The sequence below is a fragment of the Rhinolophus ferrumequinum genome, chromosome 3 (assembly GCF_004115265.2).
Source record: "Rhinolophus ferrumequinum isolate MPI-CBG mRhiFer1 chromosome 3, mRhiFer1_v1.p, whole genome shotgun sequence".
In the NCBI taxonomy this organism is placed as follows: Eukaryota; Metazoa; Chordata; class Mammalia; order Chiroptera; family Rhinolophidae; genus Rhinolophus; species Rhinolophus ferrumequinum.
Genome location: NC_046286.1, coordinates 42088832 through 42102005, shown reverse-complemented (window position 1 = coordinate 42102005; position 13174 = coordinate 42088832). Strand labels below are relative to the sequence as shown.

Below are 13174 nucleotides of genomic sequence, written 5' to 3'. Positions count from 1 at the left end.
CACACTGTTTTGATTAATATAGCTTCATAGTAAGTTTTGAAATCAGGAAATGCAAGTCCTCCAAATTTGTTTTTTGTTTTCAAGATTGTTTTGGCTATTCTGGGCCCTTGCATTCCCGTATGAATTTTAGGTTCAGATTGTCAATTTCCAAAAGAAGCAGTTGAAATTTTTATAAGGATTGCACTGAGTCTATAAAGCAATTTGGGAAGTAAGGCCGTCTTAACTATATTAAGTCTTCCAATCCATGAACACAGGATACCTTTCTATTTATCTAAGTCTTCTTTAATTTCTTTCAATAATGTTTTATAGAGTTCAGTGTAAAAGTTTTGTTCTTCTCTTGGTAAATTTATTTCCAAGTATTTTATTATTTTTAATGCTATTGTGAATGAAATTGTTTTTGAAATTGCATTTATTGATTATTCATTGCTGGTGTACAGTGAAGATTACACTGATTTTGTGTATTGATTTTGTATCGTGTAACTTTGCTGAACTTGTTTATTAACTCCGATAGTTTTTTGTGTATGGATTCCTTAGGGCTCTCTATCTATAAGATCTCAACTGTATATATATACCACATCTCCTTTATCCATTCATCTATTGATGGACAGATAGGTTACTTCCGTATCTTGGCTATAACTAGTAAATTTGCAATGACATAGGGGTGCATATATCTTTTTCAAATTGATATTTTTGTTTTCTTTGAATAAATACCTAGAAGTGGAATTGTTGGGTCATATAGAAACTGTTAATTGTTTGAGGAACCTCCATACTGTTTTCCATAGTGGCTGCACTAATTTATAATCCCACCAACAGTGTACAAGGGTTCCCTTTTCTCCACATCCTTGCCAGTATTTGTTATTTGTTGATTTTTTTGATGATAGCTATTTTCAAAGGTGTAAGGTGATATCACATTGTGGTTTTGATTTGCATTTCCCTGATGATTAGTGATGTTGAGCATCTTTTTATGTGTCTGTTGGACATCTGTATGTCCTCTTTGGTGAAATACCTATTCAAGTCTTCTGCCTGGTTTTTAATTGGATTGTATTTTGTATATTTACCGCTTGTCAGATGTATCATTGGAGAATATCTTCTCCCATTCAGTAGGTTGTCTTTTCATTTTGTTGATGTTTCCTTTGCTGTGCAAAAACTTTTTAGTTTGACGTAGTCCCATTTTCTTTTTCTTTTTTTTCTTTCCCCAGGAGACACATCTAGAAATATATTGCTAGGAGCAATGTCAAAAAATTTACTAGCTGTCTTTTCTTCTAGGAGTTTTATGGTTTCAGGTCTTATATTTAAGTCTTAAATCCATTTTGAAGTTTTGTTTTTTTGTTTTGTTTTGTTTTGTATATTGTGTAAGAAAGTAATCCAGTTTCATTTTTTCCTGTATCTGTCCAGTTTTCCCAACACGACTTATTAAAGAAACTGTCTTTATCACATTGTATATGCTTGCCTTCTTTGTCTTAGATTGACCATGTAAGCCTATTCCTTCCTATCTTATCTGGATGCTATTTATTTCTTTTTCTTACCTAATTGCCCTGATTAGAATTCCCAGTACATCTTTTCCTTGTTCAGTCATTCAGCATTAAATACAATGTTAGTCATGAGGGTTCTTTTTAGATGCTCTTTATCCGGTTGAGGAATTTCCCTTCTATTCCTAGTTTGCTGAGCGTTTTTGTTGTTGTTGTTCTTGTTGTTGTTGTTATGAAAAGGTGTTGGATTTTGTCAAATGCTTATTCTGCATCTATTGAAATGATCATATGGGTTTGTTTGTTTTTTCCTTATATCCTATTAATAGGACATATTACATTGGTTGAGCCTACCTTGCATTCCTGGGATAAATCTCACTTGGTCCCATGGTGTATAATTCTTCTAATATGCTGTTGGATTCAGTATGCTAGTATTTTGTTGAGAATTTTTGCATCAGTGTTCATGAAGGATATTGACCTGTAGTTTCCTTTTTGTTATGATGTCAGTGTATGGCTTAGGTATCAGGGCATTCATTTGATGCTGGCATCAAAGAATAATTAGAAAGTGGTCTTTTTTTAGAGCGAGAGCTTGAGAAGGATTGATATTAATTCTTCTTTATACTTTCAGTAGAATTTAGCAGTGAAGCCATTTGGTTCTGGGCTTTTCTATAATGGAAATTTTTTGACTAATAGTCTCTTTCTTTGTTATATATCTATTTAGATTTTCTTTTTTTTTTTTTTTGAGCCAGTTTTTGTAGTTTGTGTCTTTCTAGGAACTTGATCATTTTGTCTGTTATCTAATGTTTTAGCATATAATTTCTCATAGTATTTCCTTACAGTCATTTTTATTTCTGTAAGGTTGGTAGTAATGTCCCCAGTTCCTTCCTTATTTTGATGATTAAGTTTCTCTCTTTTTTCCCTTGGTTTACCTACTGAAAGTTTGTCTACTGAAAATTTATTGATCTTTTCAAAGAACAAGCTTCTGATTTCTTCTATTTTTCTCTTTTGTTTTTCTGTTCTCTCTTTCATTTATCTCCACTCTAATATTTATTATTTACTTCCTCTGCTTACTTTGAATTTAGTTTGTTCTTCTCTTTTCTAGTTTCTTAGGTGGAAGTTTAAGTTACTGATTTGAGTTCTTTATCCTGCATATGGGCTATACATTCTTTTTATAGTTTTCTTTAAATTTTTTATCGGGGGATATTGGGAAACAGAGTGTTTCTCCAGGGCCCATCAGTTCCAAGTCATTATCCTTCAATCTAGTTGTGGAGGACACAGCTCAGCTCCAAATCCAGTTGCCGTTTTCAATCTCAGTTGCAGGGGGAATAGCCCACCATCCCATGTGGGAATTGAACCGGCAACCTTGTCGTGAAGAGCTCGCGCTCTAACCAACTGAGCCATCCGGCCGCCCCTCCGGAAGCTCAGCAACAGCTTGATGTCTTCAATCTAGCTGTGGAGGGTGCAGCTCACTGTCCCATGTGGGAATCGAACCCACAACCCTGTTGTTCACAGCTCGCACTCTAACCAACTGAGCCATCTGGCCGCCACTCGGCTATACATTCTTGTTTCTTTGTGTGCCTCATAATTTTTTGCTGAAAGCTCAGAATTTTGAATATTATAATGTGGCATCAAAATTAGATTGTACCCCTTCCACAAAGGTTTGTTGCTACTTTTTGTAGTTTGTATTTTTTTGTTTAGTGAACATTCTGAACTGATTTTGTAGTCTGTGTTCTTTGTCAACTGTGACCACTAAAGTCTCTTGTTCCTTTAAGTGGCCAGGTAATCATTAGATAGACATTACTTAAACTCCTAGAACTAAAAATGTCTCTCAGCCTTTGCAGAAGGCTCAGAGTGTGTGCTGGGGCATGTCTTCAAACTCAGTCGGGCAGTTTGCAAGGCTTCCTTGGCTACCACTTACTACTCGCTCAAAGCCTCACGGTCAGCCAGGGCCTTCTCACGTCTTCCCTGAGCATGCTCACAGCCCTGGGTATGTGCATGGCCTTTTACATCCCTAGGAGCATGTCTGAGGTTTTCAAACTCTAAATCTCCAAAGCATCTCATTCTCCAGCCTTTCCTTCCAAGCTTTTTGTTTAGTCCACTGTTTGCTCTGTTATCCATTGCTTCAGTGAGCAACAACTAAAACATGTGCCTATAAATATTTTCCACAAATGGCTTCAGGTAAAAACCTGAACACTAGGTACATTCTCAGTTTGGCAAAATTAAGACAAGCCTTTTGAGCCACTCTTTCCAGGGAGCCACCCAGACAAGATAAAACAAACAATTAAATATATTTTGCTCACTCTTGTACTATTTGGAGTGTATGCTGTTATTTTCAAGACTACAACTGAGCTGGAAAATAGTAAATGGAACTAGGGTAAGTTAAATGCCTCAACGCTCACTATTCTTGCCAATATTCAGCTGGTTTTCTTGAGTAAGTACCTTCTAGGTTACTGAAAGCTCTTAATTTCCAGAGTGCCAAAACACTTGAGTATGAGGTTTTGCCTGTTTTTCCATTATTTTTATGGGGGAGGCTTTTAGAGTTCCTTACTTCACTATTTTTGCTGACATCACTGTATTATTTTATTTTTTAATTAGGATTTGCTCTAATGGTTAACTGAAATTTAAGGCATTGCAGTAGGGTTAATTTTAAAAATAAAGGAAATATTAGGGGGTTTTGATGTATGACTGAAAACTATTAGACCTATACCTGAAATGGGACATGTGTGCTATATTATGTGCAGTCTTTTAAATACATCCTAAAACTGAGAATTAATTTTGGTCCTTGTATAAATCTATAACCATCAAAAGTCAGAGAGAAACAAGTATAGCACAGAAAAGAATAATTTAAAAATGGTGTGTGGGGGGGAGTTGGAAACCAAACTCTGGAAATGTAAATGAAAACACATTCCTCATATGTCTAACCCAATGCCTGTTAGAGGATATAATGACAAGAAAAGACAAGCTTAGAGAAATGTGACTCATTTATAGTGAGGGTGTAAGATGGTAGAGAGGAAACCCAATGCTGAGTGTAAATCGGCTAGCCCATGAGCCCGAAGAACACTACACAGCGAACATAGTAACCTTATTTAGATAAATAGCATTGCGCTAGAGCCAATTTTTAAAATTTAAATCTGAAATTTACGATTTCTTTACATACCCACACATTCCTAAGGGGCATGCATTCTAAAAATTATATTCTGTCATTTTAAAACCAAATTATGTTGGTTCTTTGTTATTGTTTTGTGTGTGTGTTTGTTTTGTGGTTTTTATGATAGCAAGGAGCTGTACCTCCAACCAGCTCAGTTCCTCCTGTTGCTGGCGCCCCATCTGTTGGACAACCAGGAGCGGGATTTGGAATGGTGAGTGACGACCTGTGCTAAAAATTGTAACGGACATCTAAGGCCTTTGCCAAATTCCAGAGTGACAAACACTGCTATAGAAATATAATTCTCACCAAAATGCAGTCAAGTAAAACTTAAAAAGTTAGGTCATCTGCTTTTGACATTAGTAATGTACACATGATGTGATAAAGTCACATGTAAAATACTTAAAATTATTTCCATCAAAATAATTTCTATAGTACGTTGTGACGTTATTTTTGGAATAATATTTATCAAGCATATTCTTATTTCAATCATCAAAATCAACTCTTAATCACTATACTAGGACTTTTCACTTACTGCTTTTATCAATAGCAAATTTTAGGGCCATCTTCCCTAAAGAAACAAGTTTTTATCTCTTCAAAAATTATGCTTATGGAAGACAGACAGCAACAAAGCCTGGTTAGGATGAGGGTGCCATGTGGCCAGCCAGGCTTCTACTGCACCTCAGTGCTTCTCTGCCATCTGGAAGCCACACAGCACCCAGCGTTCAAAACTACAAATTATACTTTCTCATGGACCTGGATTCCTCAACATTTTTCCAAAGCATATTAAAGACATAAATGTCAGAGCCTTGCCATAGTGGATTCCACTCGTGCTGTGAACCACGTTTCTTTTTCAGCCTCCTGCCGGGACGGGCATGCCCATGATGCCTCAGCAGCCAGTCATGTTTGCACAGCCCATGATGAGGCCACCCTTTGGAGCTGCAGCTGTACCTGGCACACAGGTCAGCTTTTTATATGTCCACAAAATAATGACAATAAGTTACAAGGGTAAAACTGTTGTGTGGAAAACTGTTTTAAAATGTTTTCCTTACTATAAGCCTCATATCTATTGGTTCAGAAGTAAAGGTAACATGGAAGACAGATTAGCAATAGTGTGAGGTTTGGAAGAAAATTCTAGAAATAACTGTTCTAAGGGCCCTCTATTCCTCTCCTACTTAATTCAGAATGGTTCCTGAGAACAACCAGGCATTTAAAATATCTATGCACTTATTCCAGAAAAATGAGCACTTCTGATCCATAGTTATATTATATGTTCCTAGAGTTAGCCAAACTCAGACTGCCAAGTTTGCCCAAGACTTGTGACACTAACTGCAATGAATTTACAAAACTGCAAAGTCTGAGGGAGCAGTCTCCATAAGACTACCCTCACTTCAGACAGTGGCCACAAGTTTGGGAGTCCCATGGGCCACCCTCACTTTAGATCATCTGCCTACAAGTTTGAGTGTTCCCCGGACCACCCACAGATTAGACAACTTCCTAGAAGACTCACAGAGCTCAGGAAAATACTAACTACAATTACAGTTTTATTATAGCGCAAGGATGCAAATCAGATGCAGCCAAAAGAAAAGATGCATAGGGCAAATTCTGGGAGGGTTCAAGGATGAAGCTTTTTTGTCCTCAGAGATGTGTTACCCACCTGACATCAATATGTGACAATACGCATGCAATATCGCCAACCCAGGAAGCTCACCTGATCCTCAGTGAGCAGTTTTTATTGAGGTTTCCTTGTATAGGGATGGTTGAATTATTACCAGTGTGGTTGAACTCAGTCTCCAGCCCTGCTCTCTCCTTGAAGTCAGGCTAATACCATGTGGCCTAAAGACTTAACTCTCTAATCACAAGGTTGGTCTTTCTGTCATGGCTAGCCCTACTCTGGGATATCTTGTTAATGTAAACTTATCAGGTGTGCTTCCCAGAAGCCACTCTGAATAACAAAGACATCCCTATCATCCAGAAACTACAAGGGTTAGATGTTACCTACCAGGATCCAGGACAAAGGGCAAACCTCTTTTTAGGTAAGGTCAAATTTCTTACTACACGATGTGCTTAACTTCATTTACAAAGGTGCTAAAATATATGCACTTTGTTGAACTGTTTTTGCTGCTAATAGTTATAGTCATGCTGATGATAGTCATGCGTCAGCCTGTTTTTGATTCCTCTTATAAATTGTCTGGCCAAGGTGGAGGTATGTGTAGAACCAGAGAAGTTTTCGTTATTAGAAAAAGACTTGGATAGAATCAGAACACCAAGTTATAACTTCACTAGTGCCATGCTGTGCAAACCAAAACAAATAACTCAAATACATTTTAATGATATCAGTAAATGGTTTCACTTCTATATTTTTAATTCACCAGATGGGTATTTATATTGTCTTATCCATAGGAGTCCTACTGTGAACTTTCTGAGTGTTTATTAATCCCCTTTTCTTCCTTGAATCATCTCTAAATCCATTCTCTAGCTATTCCCAGAATTTGCTTTCAACTTCTTTACTTCAACCTCTCAAAAGCCACAGTGACCAGGAGAGAGCATTGTAGGTATTCAAAGAGATAAATTTAGAATATGAAAAAGCCTAGCCCTTAATGCCTGTAATCAAAACACTGTCTTCATGAGAAATTTTCTAGTCTGCTCTGAGACTAATGAACCTTGCCTAGAGTTGTTTGTGAGGAGAATGAAGAAGGTTTGGGAAGTAATAGTTGGAGTTAAATTTAGTGTAGATGTATTTAAATTCCAAGAAGGCTCTCATTAATTAGGAGTGTTTCCTTGGTGGTTGACTATATCCATGACTATTTACCACCTTTTTGAAAAAAAGGAAGAATGTTTCTATTTTTATGAAGTTGGAAGAATGTTATTGAGATTTTAAGAATCTATTGTATTTGGTGTGCTAAAAACTTTAGAAATAAATTAATACAATTGTATTATTTAAAGTAGTTGTCTTCTTGCATATTGCCAGTGTTACATAGCATCAATTTACTTACCTCCAAGAATGAAAATGAAAAATAGATGATATGAAAACATGGTGTTTCAATCATTTAATTGAATTTATAGTAATTTAAGAAATGGTATGCCATATTTATACAATTTTTAGATTGTATACCCTATATCAGAAAAGAAGCACAGCTGATTATACTAGATAATAAAACAGACATGACTTTGTAGCTTCAGAAAACAAAACAGCTTTTCATTACTGATGCCTGGACTATTCCATTATTCCTCGGTTGGTTGGTATCATGATGTTGTCATCTCACCTAATTATTAATTATGGACTAATCTTTGCATTTCTTATCTTCCAAACAAGTTCAATCCTTACACTTATTTTTTCCTGACCTATGATGTTTGAATCAAGTTTTAAAAATGGAAATCTGACTGATAGATTCTGCAGTAAGTCAGCAGTTTCTGGACATAGGAACAAATCTGAAAACCCTTACTTCTGGAGCTCTGTTTATGAAACCAATAGAAACATACATCCCTGCCCCACAATCCCAGATTATTGAGAATTCCATCATGTTATAAGCATAGGAGATTAACTGGACTCAAAGGACACGTGTCAATTATTGCTCTATATCGATTACAGACATTTTCAAGGCCTTGTACTGTAACATTCCTGCAAAAGCCTGCTCCCAGAATTTATTTCTGTCCCACAGTAAAATAATTTCAGTGTTAATTAAACAGAAACAAGGTAAATTAATTCCTTGTTGCTTTTGCTGCAAGTTAGGTATGACTCTTTCCTATAGTGTTTAATAATTAGTCTTTGCTGCAAACTGGACAGGCAATATTGAAATTTAGTGGCATTCATTATTTAGGAAACTATTTGCTCATCCAAAACAAGCAGTGCCCCAAACTTGACTGGTTTTCACTTAAAATACTTTATATGAAATCGTAATATAGTTAGCTAATAATTTTAAGAAATTTCTTATGTGGCTTTCTGCAAACTGTTTACTTTCAATTTTTCCTTCAAACTCACTCTCACTATAAGAAAAGTCACTTATATTCCTCTATTAGTTCAGTGGTACTCATAACTCAAAGTCAGAATGCTTTTGTTTAGAAAAAATGTTTTGTTTACTATATATTCGTAATATCTTTATGTGACTAGTTTTTCACATCTTCTCTAACTCATATCCATATTGTTCTACCAGAGTCCTCAAATTCTACTTTGGCTACATCTGATGTCAAAGAATTTCAATAAAGCCAAATATCATTTGCAGTGTCTTTTACAAATCTGAAATTAAACACAACTGTGACTAAGTAGAACAAAGTAGATTTTATAAACCTTTAGCCATCTAATCTCCTGCATGTTTGTTTTCTGTGGTATGTGCTCTGGCTAATGCTCATCTATCTCTCTGTTTGCTTTCTATTTCTGCTCTCTTGGGCTGGCTTTTCCACATTAGCTTTCTCCAAGTCCTACACCTGCCACTCAGAGTCCCAAGAAACCTCCAGCAAAGGACCCATTAGCGGATCTTAACATCAAGGATTTCTTGTAAACAATTTAAGGTATCTAATATTGAGCTTTACCTGTGGGATTGTAATAATGATCTATGTAATGCTTAGCTATTTCAGATATAATATTTGTACTTCTGTGTTTTGAATATATGTTAATAATAACAACAACAGCTTGAATGTTTATACTTTTAAATCAGTATTAAAAGCTATCAATGACATTTTTAAAATCTCAATTTATAAAACTAAGAAGAGAAACCTCCAAATGGTCCTCACACTGGAAAGCACAGAGATTATACTGATAAAGCAAAAAGTTGTCCAAGCTACTTGGTAAATTAGAAAATTGCCACTTTATTACTTGATCGTTGCAATTTATAGAAAGGTAACATTTATAATACTGTATTTATAAAACATCTAAGAATATATTTGGATACATATCATATTTTTATTTTATTTATCCTTTTTTGGCCTCATCAAATAAAACTTCAATTATTATCCCTTGCTTTTCTGCATTCAAGCAGAATTTTAAATTTTAACATTCTAGTTTTAGATTTCTAATGTAATTTATGAAATGATTAATAATGAACTTATGAAAAGAAACTGATGAAGGAAAAAGTTTACTATTAAGTCCAACACCTACCACAGTGGGTAGGTTCTCAACAAATCCTTGCTGACTGTGGATGAACAGTAATAATGCTGATTTTCATTTATACAGTACTTTTTCTACATTCCCAGTCCTTAACTTCTTTAATTAGCTCTGAAGGAGATCAAATCCTGTGAGATAAACTAGCCAGATACTTTTGTCTCCATTTCACAGCTAAAGGAACTGATCCAAGGCTTTAAGTGGTTAGCATGAGGTCACACTGAAAGAGCAGTAAGAGTGCGGAAGTTTTTGGACCACTGTCCAAAACCACTGTTATTTTTATTATACATCTATACCTATATATATTTTTTTAACTTTCTCTAATGCCTGCTAAGATATTTTGAATTCCTGACTTATGATTCTTTTTCTTACATAAGATTAATATTTTGTCATTTTACAACCTTGATACCTCAGCCAGGTAATTTCTCCTCGTGTCTAACTTTTATATTCCACTTTGTGTTGGACTGGGTTGATATAGGCATAAATAAGACAATGAGCACTTATTGTAGCAATTGAAGTTTGAGAAGTGACCAAGGACACTGCATAGAGCAGACTTTTATCTACCTCTTATTCAGTAAATATTGCTCTTATCATATGCCAAGAATGCTGAAAAGTTCCCAAAACAGAGATCCTTGAGCCAGTCCCTGCCCTTAAGGAGTCACAGTCAAGAGGGAGACACACACTATTTTCTGAAGAAGAGTCACCTACAGGGCTAAGCCTTAAGACCCCAGGAAAGGTTTCTTGGCAGAGATGACTGGTGAAGCTTGGATTAGCCAAGGACATAAGTGGGGAGTCAAGTAAGTGAAGGTATTGAATCACCAGGAATATCTCCCTTCTCTTCTCTTCTGTCGCTTGTTCAACTGTTTGGTGACTCATTAAACACTGTAACTAAAAAGAAAAAGAATAATAATAATAATAATAATAATAATAATAATAATAATGGAAGTCACTGACAGTGCCTTTTTTCCACTGCCCTTTTTATAAAGGTTAGCTGTTCTTAATTGAATGCTGAGTTGAAATTAAGGTTTTTAAGTCTCCAAATTTCCAAAATTTTGCTGATATAATTTTTCTGAAACAAAACTATACTTTAAAAGGTTTTTAAAATTGTTTTCTGACTGAAATTTTAAGTTTGTTTTAAATTGCAAACAATATATAAATGTGATTTTGATAATATAGAAACGGTTTGCGTAAAGATTTTTCGTACTGACTGAAATAAAATTGCAAGGATGGTGAAAATGTTTTAGGAATATGTAATATTGTTGTTTTTGTTTTTGTTTTTAATTTAGTGCTTTTTATCTTTACAGCTGCAATTTTTGTGACTGAATAGGAAAAAACTGAGTTTGGAGACTTCAAATAAGACTGATGCTCAGAGTTACAAAGTGAGCCACCAGTACCAAACCCAATGCTTACTCATAACTTCTCTTCCAAAATGTGTAGCACAGCTGTGAAAGTGAACATTAGGAATGTGTACTACCTTAGCTGTTATCCCGACTCCCAAAATTGTAGTGTATCTGGGTTCTTTGTGTGTTGTACGATGTAAACAATGAATGGATGTTGCTGATGCCTTTAGTGCTTTTCTGGACCTCACCCATGGACGGATGGTGACGCTGTTGTGTGGTGAGCCATTTGGAAAGATGTGTCTGTGTTTTTGAAGGTTTCAATGTATATATAACTTTTGGACAAACCTAAACTCTCCCCATAAATTCTCTTTTCTTCTGTATCTCTGTTACAAACATAGTGTGATAATATCAAATAGTAAGGAAAACACTTAAATATACAAAACTTTTTTCAGTGTGGAGTACATTTTTCCAATCACAGGAACTTCAACTGTTGTGAGAAATGTTTATTTTTGTGGCACTGTATATGTTAAGAAACTTTATTTTAAAAAATGTAAAGGTTAACGTCCATAATAAATATTTCTCCTTGAAGATACCTTATCAAGAATGAAAAAAATAATATGGGAAGAATTCCATATTTAATCACTGCTATATTAAAATATATATTTTAGTTATGTTTGACAGGTTTTGCATCTAAATTGACCTACTTATTCATTCTTGATTAAATGCACTGAAAAATAAAGGGTCCACTTCTATCATGTCCATGCAAATGCAATTAGAGATGTTCTATTCAAGTGATATTATGAAGGCACCTTAAGGTATATTTGTAATTTAAAGATTACTGCAAATATTTTAATTTTATTGTGAATTTTATGTGCATCTGTTAATTTAGTATTTCTTTGTATGTTCTGTAGACTAGTTGTTCTTCCATCCCTCACTTGAGCTCAAAGTAGGTTTTGTTGTACCATTGTGATTAGAATTTAAACTAATTCAGAGAGTTGTATCCTTTACTGTACATACTGTATTCTTTAATTTTTAATTTGTTGTCATACTGTCTGTGCTGATGGCTTGGCTTAAGATTTTGATGCATAAATGAGGTCACTGTTGATCAGTGTTGCTAGTGGCTTGGCAGCTCTTTGTAAAAGCATATTGGGTTGGAAAGGTGTTTGCCTATTTTTCAAATTATTTAATAGATGTATGGTACCATTTAAAAGTGGTTGTATCTGACTTTACTGTGGGGATAACATACACTGTAACGGGGGAAAATTACCTAAAACCAATTTCAAAATGGCTTTCTTTGTATTTCAGTTTAAAAACCCAGTGCATGTACGCCCTCTGAGATGCAATAAACACCTTGAACAAAGAAAATGCAATCATTATCTTTCTCTCTGGTTATTTTTTAGGGGAAAAAGTCAGTTTCTAGTGATACACATAGCACATACAAAATATTGAAAATTTAAAAAAAATTAAGGATGAGAAATGCTGTCCATGCAGACATAGTTTTGATAATTCTACAGTAAATTAAAAACAAGGAAAAAAAGAACAATTTTAAGCAGCTATCATTAAACTTGGGACTCTGTGGCTGCTGCCAAATAAACTGAAATTCCATATTCCAAAAAGGAAAAGGATGAACTTTCTTTTAAAATACACAATGAAAGTCTTATAATAGTTACATGAGAATTCTCCATGGAAGTTGAAGAATAACGTGACTTCAGGTTGTCGTTCACTCACACACTTGCATGCAGTCGCTCAGAAACAAAATGTAGATTAGCCTACTACAATAAAATTGGATGACGTTATATTTACAACTATGTTGTTACATCTCAAAAAGTAGTCCAATCTCAAATAGAAGTATTAATCAATTAGAAGCACACTCTCATTTCTAAAACTATGTTTTCCTTAGTTACCTAGTTTTGTATCTCGAGACCTGCTTTCAAAAACTAGAACCTGATTATGTAAGAATGGTTTTTATCGATTACATTTGATCATATATTACTTTGTGGGTATATTGTAATAAAAATGTGTTAGATTGTAAATAATTTTAAGTTTAATATTGACTGTTTTAAAAGAAGCTTTTCTTTTCATTGAATGGCCCGTGTGGTATAAATTCTTAATAGGCAAAGCTACG

At 34.8% G+C, this 13174-nt stretch overlaps 1 protein-coding gene across 10 annotated transcripts in view; it reads left to right on the top strand.

Moving 5' to 3' along the window:
- Nucleotides 1–12414, top strand: part of SNAP91 (synaptosome associated protein 91) — a 131741-nt gene extending 119327 nt beyond the window's left edge. For 8 of the 10 annotated variants that reach the window (XM_033098612.1, XM_033098623.1, XM_033098649.1 and 5 more), the window contains 4 exons: nucleotides 4742–4825; nucleotides 5469–5573; nucleotides 9018–9120; nucleotides 11014–11569. In XM_033098612.1, coding sequence (XP_032954503.1) covers nucleotides 4742–4825; nucleotides 5469–5573; nucleotides 9018–9110 — 282 coding nt within the window. In that variant the 3' untranslated portion in view covers nucleotides 9111–9120; nucleotides 11014–11569. Of the gene's footprint in view, nucleotides 1–4741; nucleotides 4826–5468; nucleotides 5574–9017; nucleotides 9121–11013 lie in introns of all 10 variants that reach the window. The other 2 variants (XM_033098619.1, XM_033098643.1) reach the window with 2 other exon arrangements.
- The last annotated feature ends 760 nt before the right edge of the window (nucleotides 12415–13174 follow it).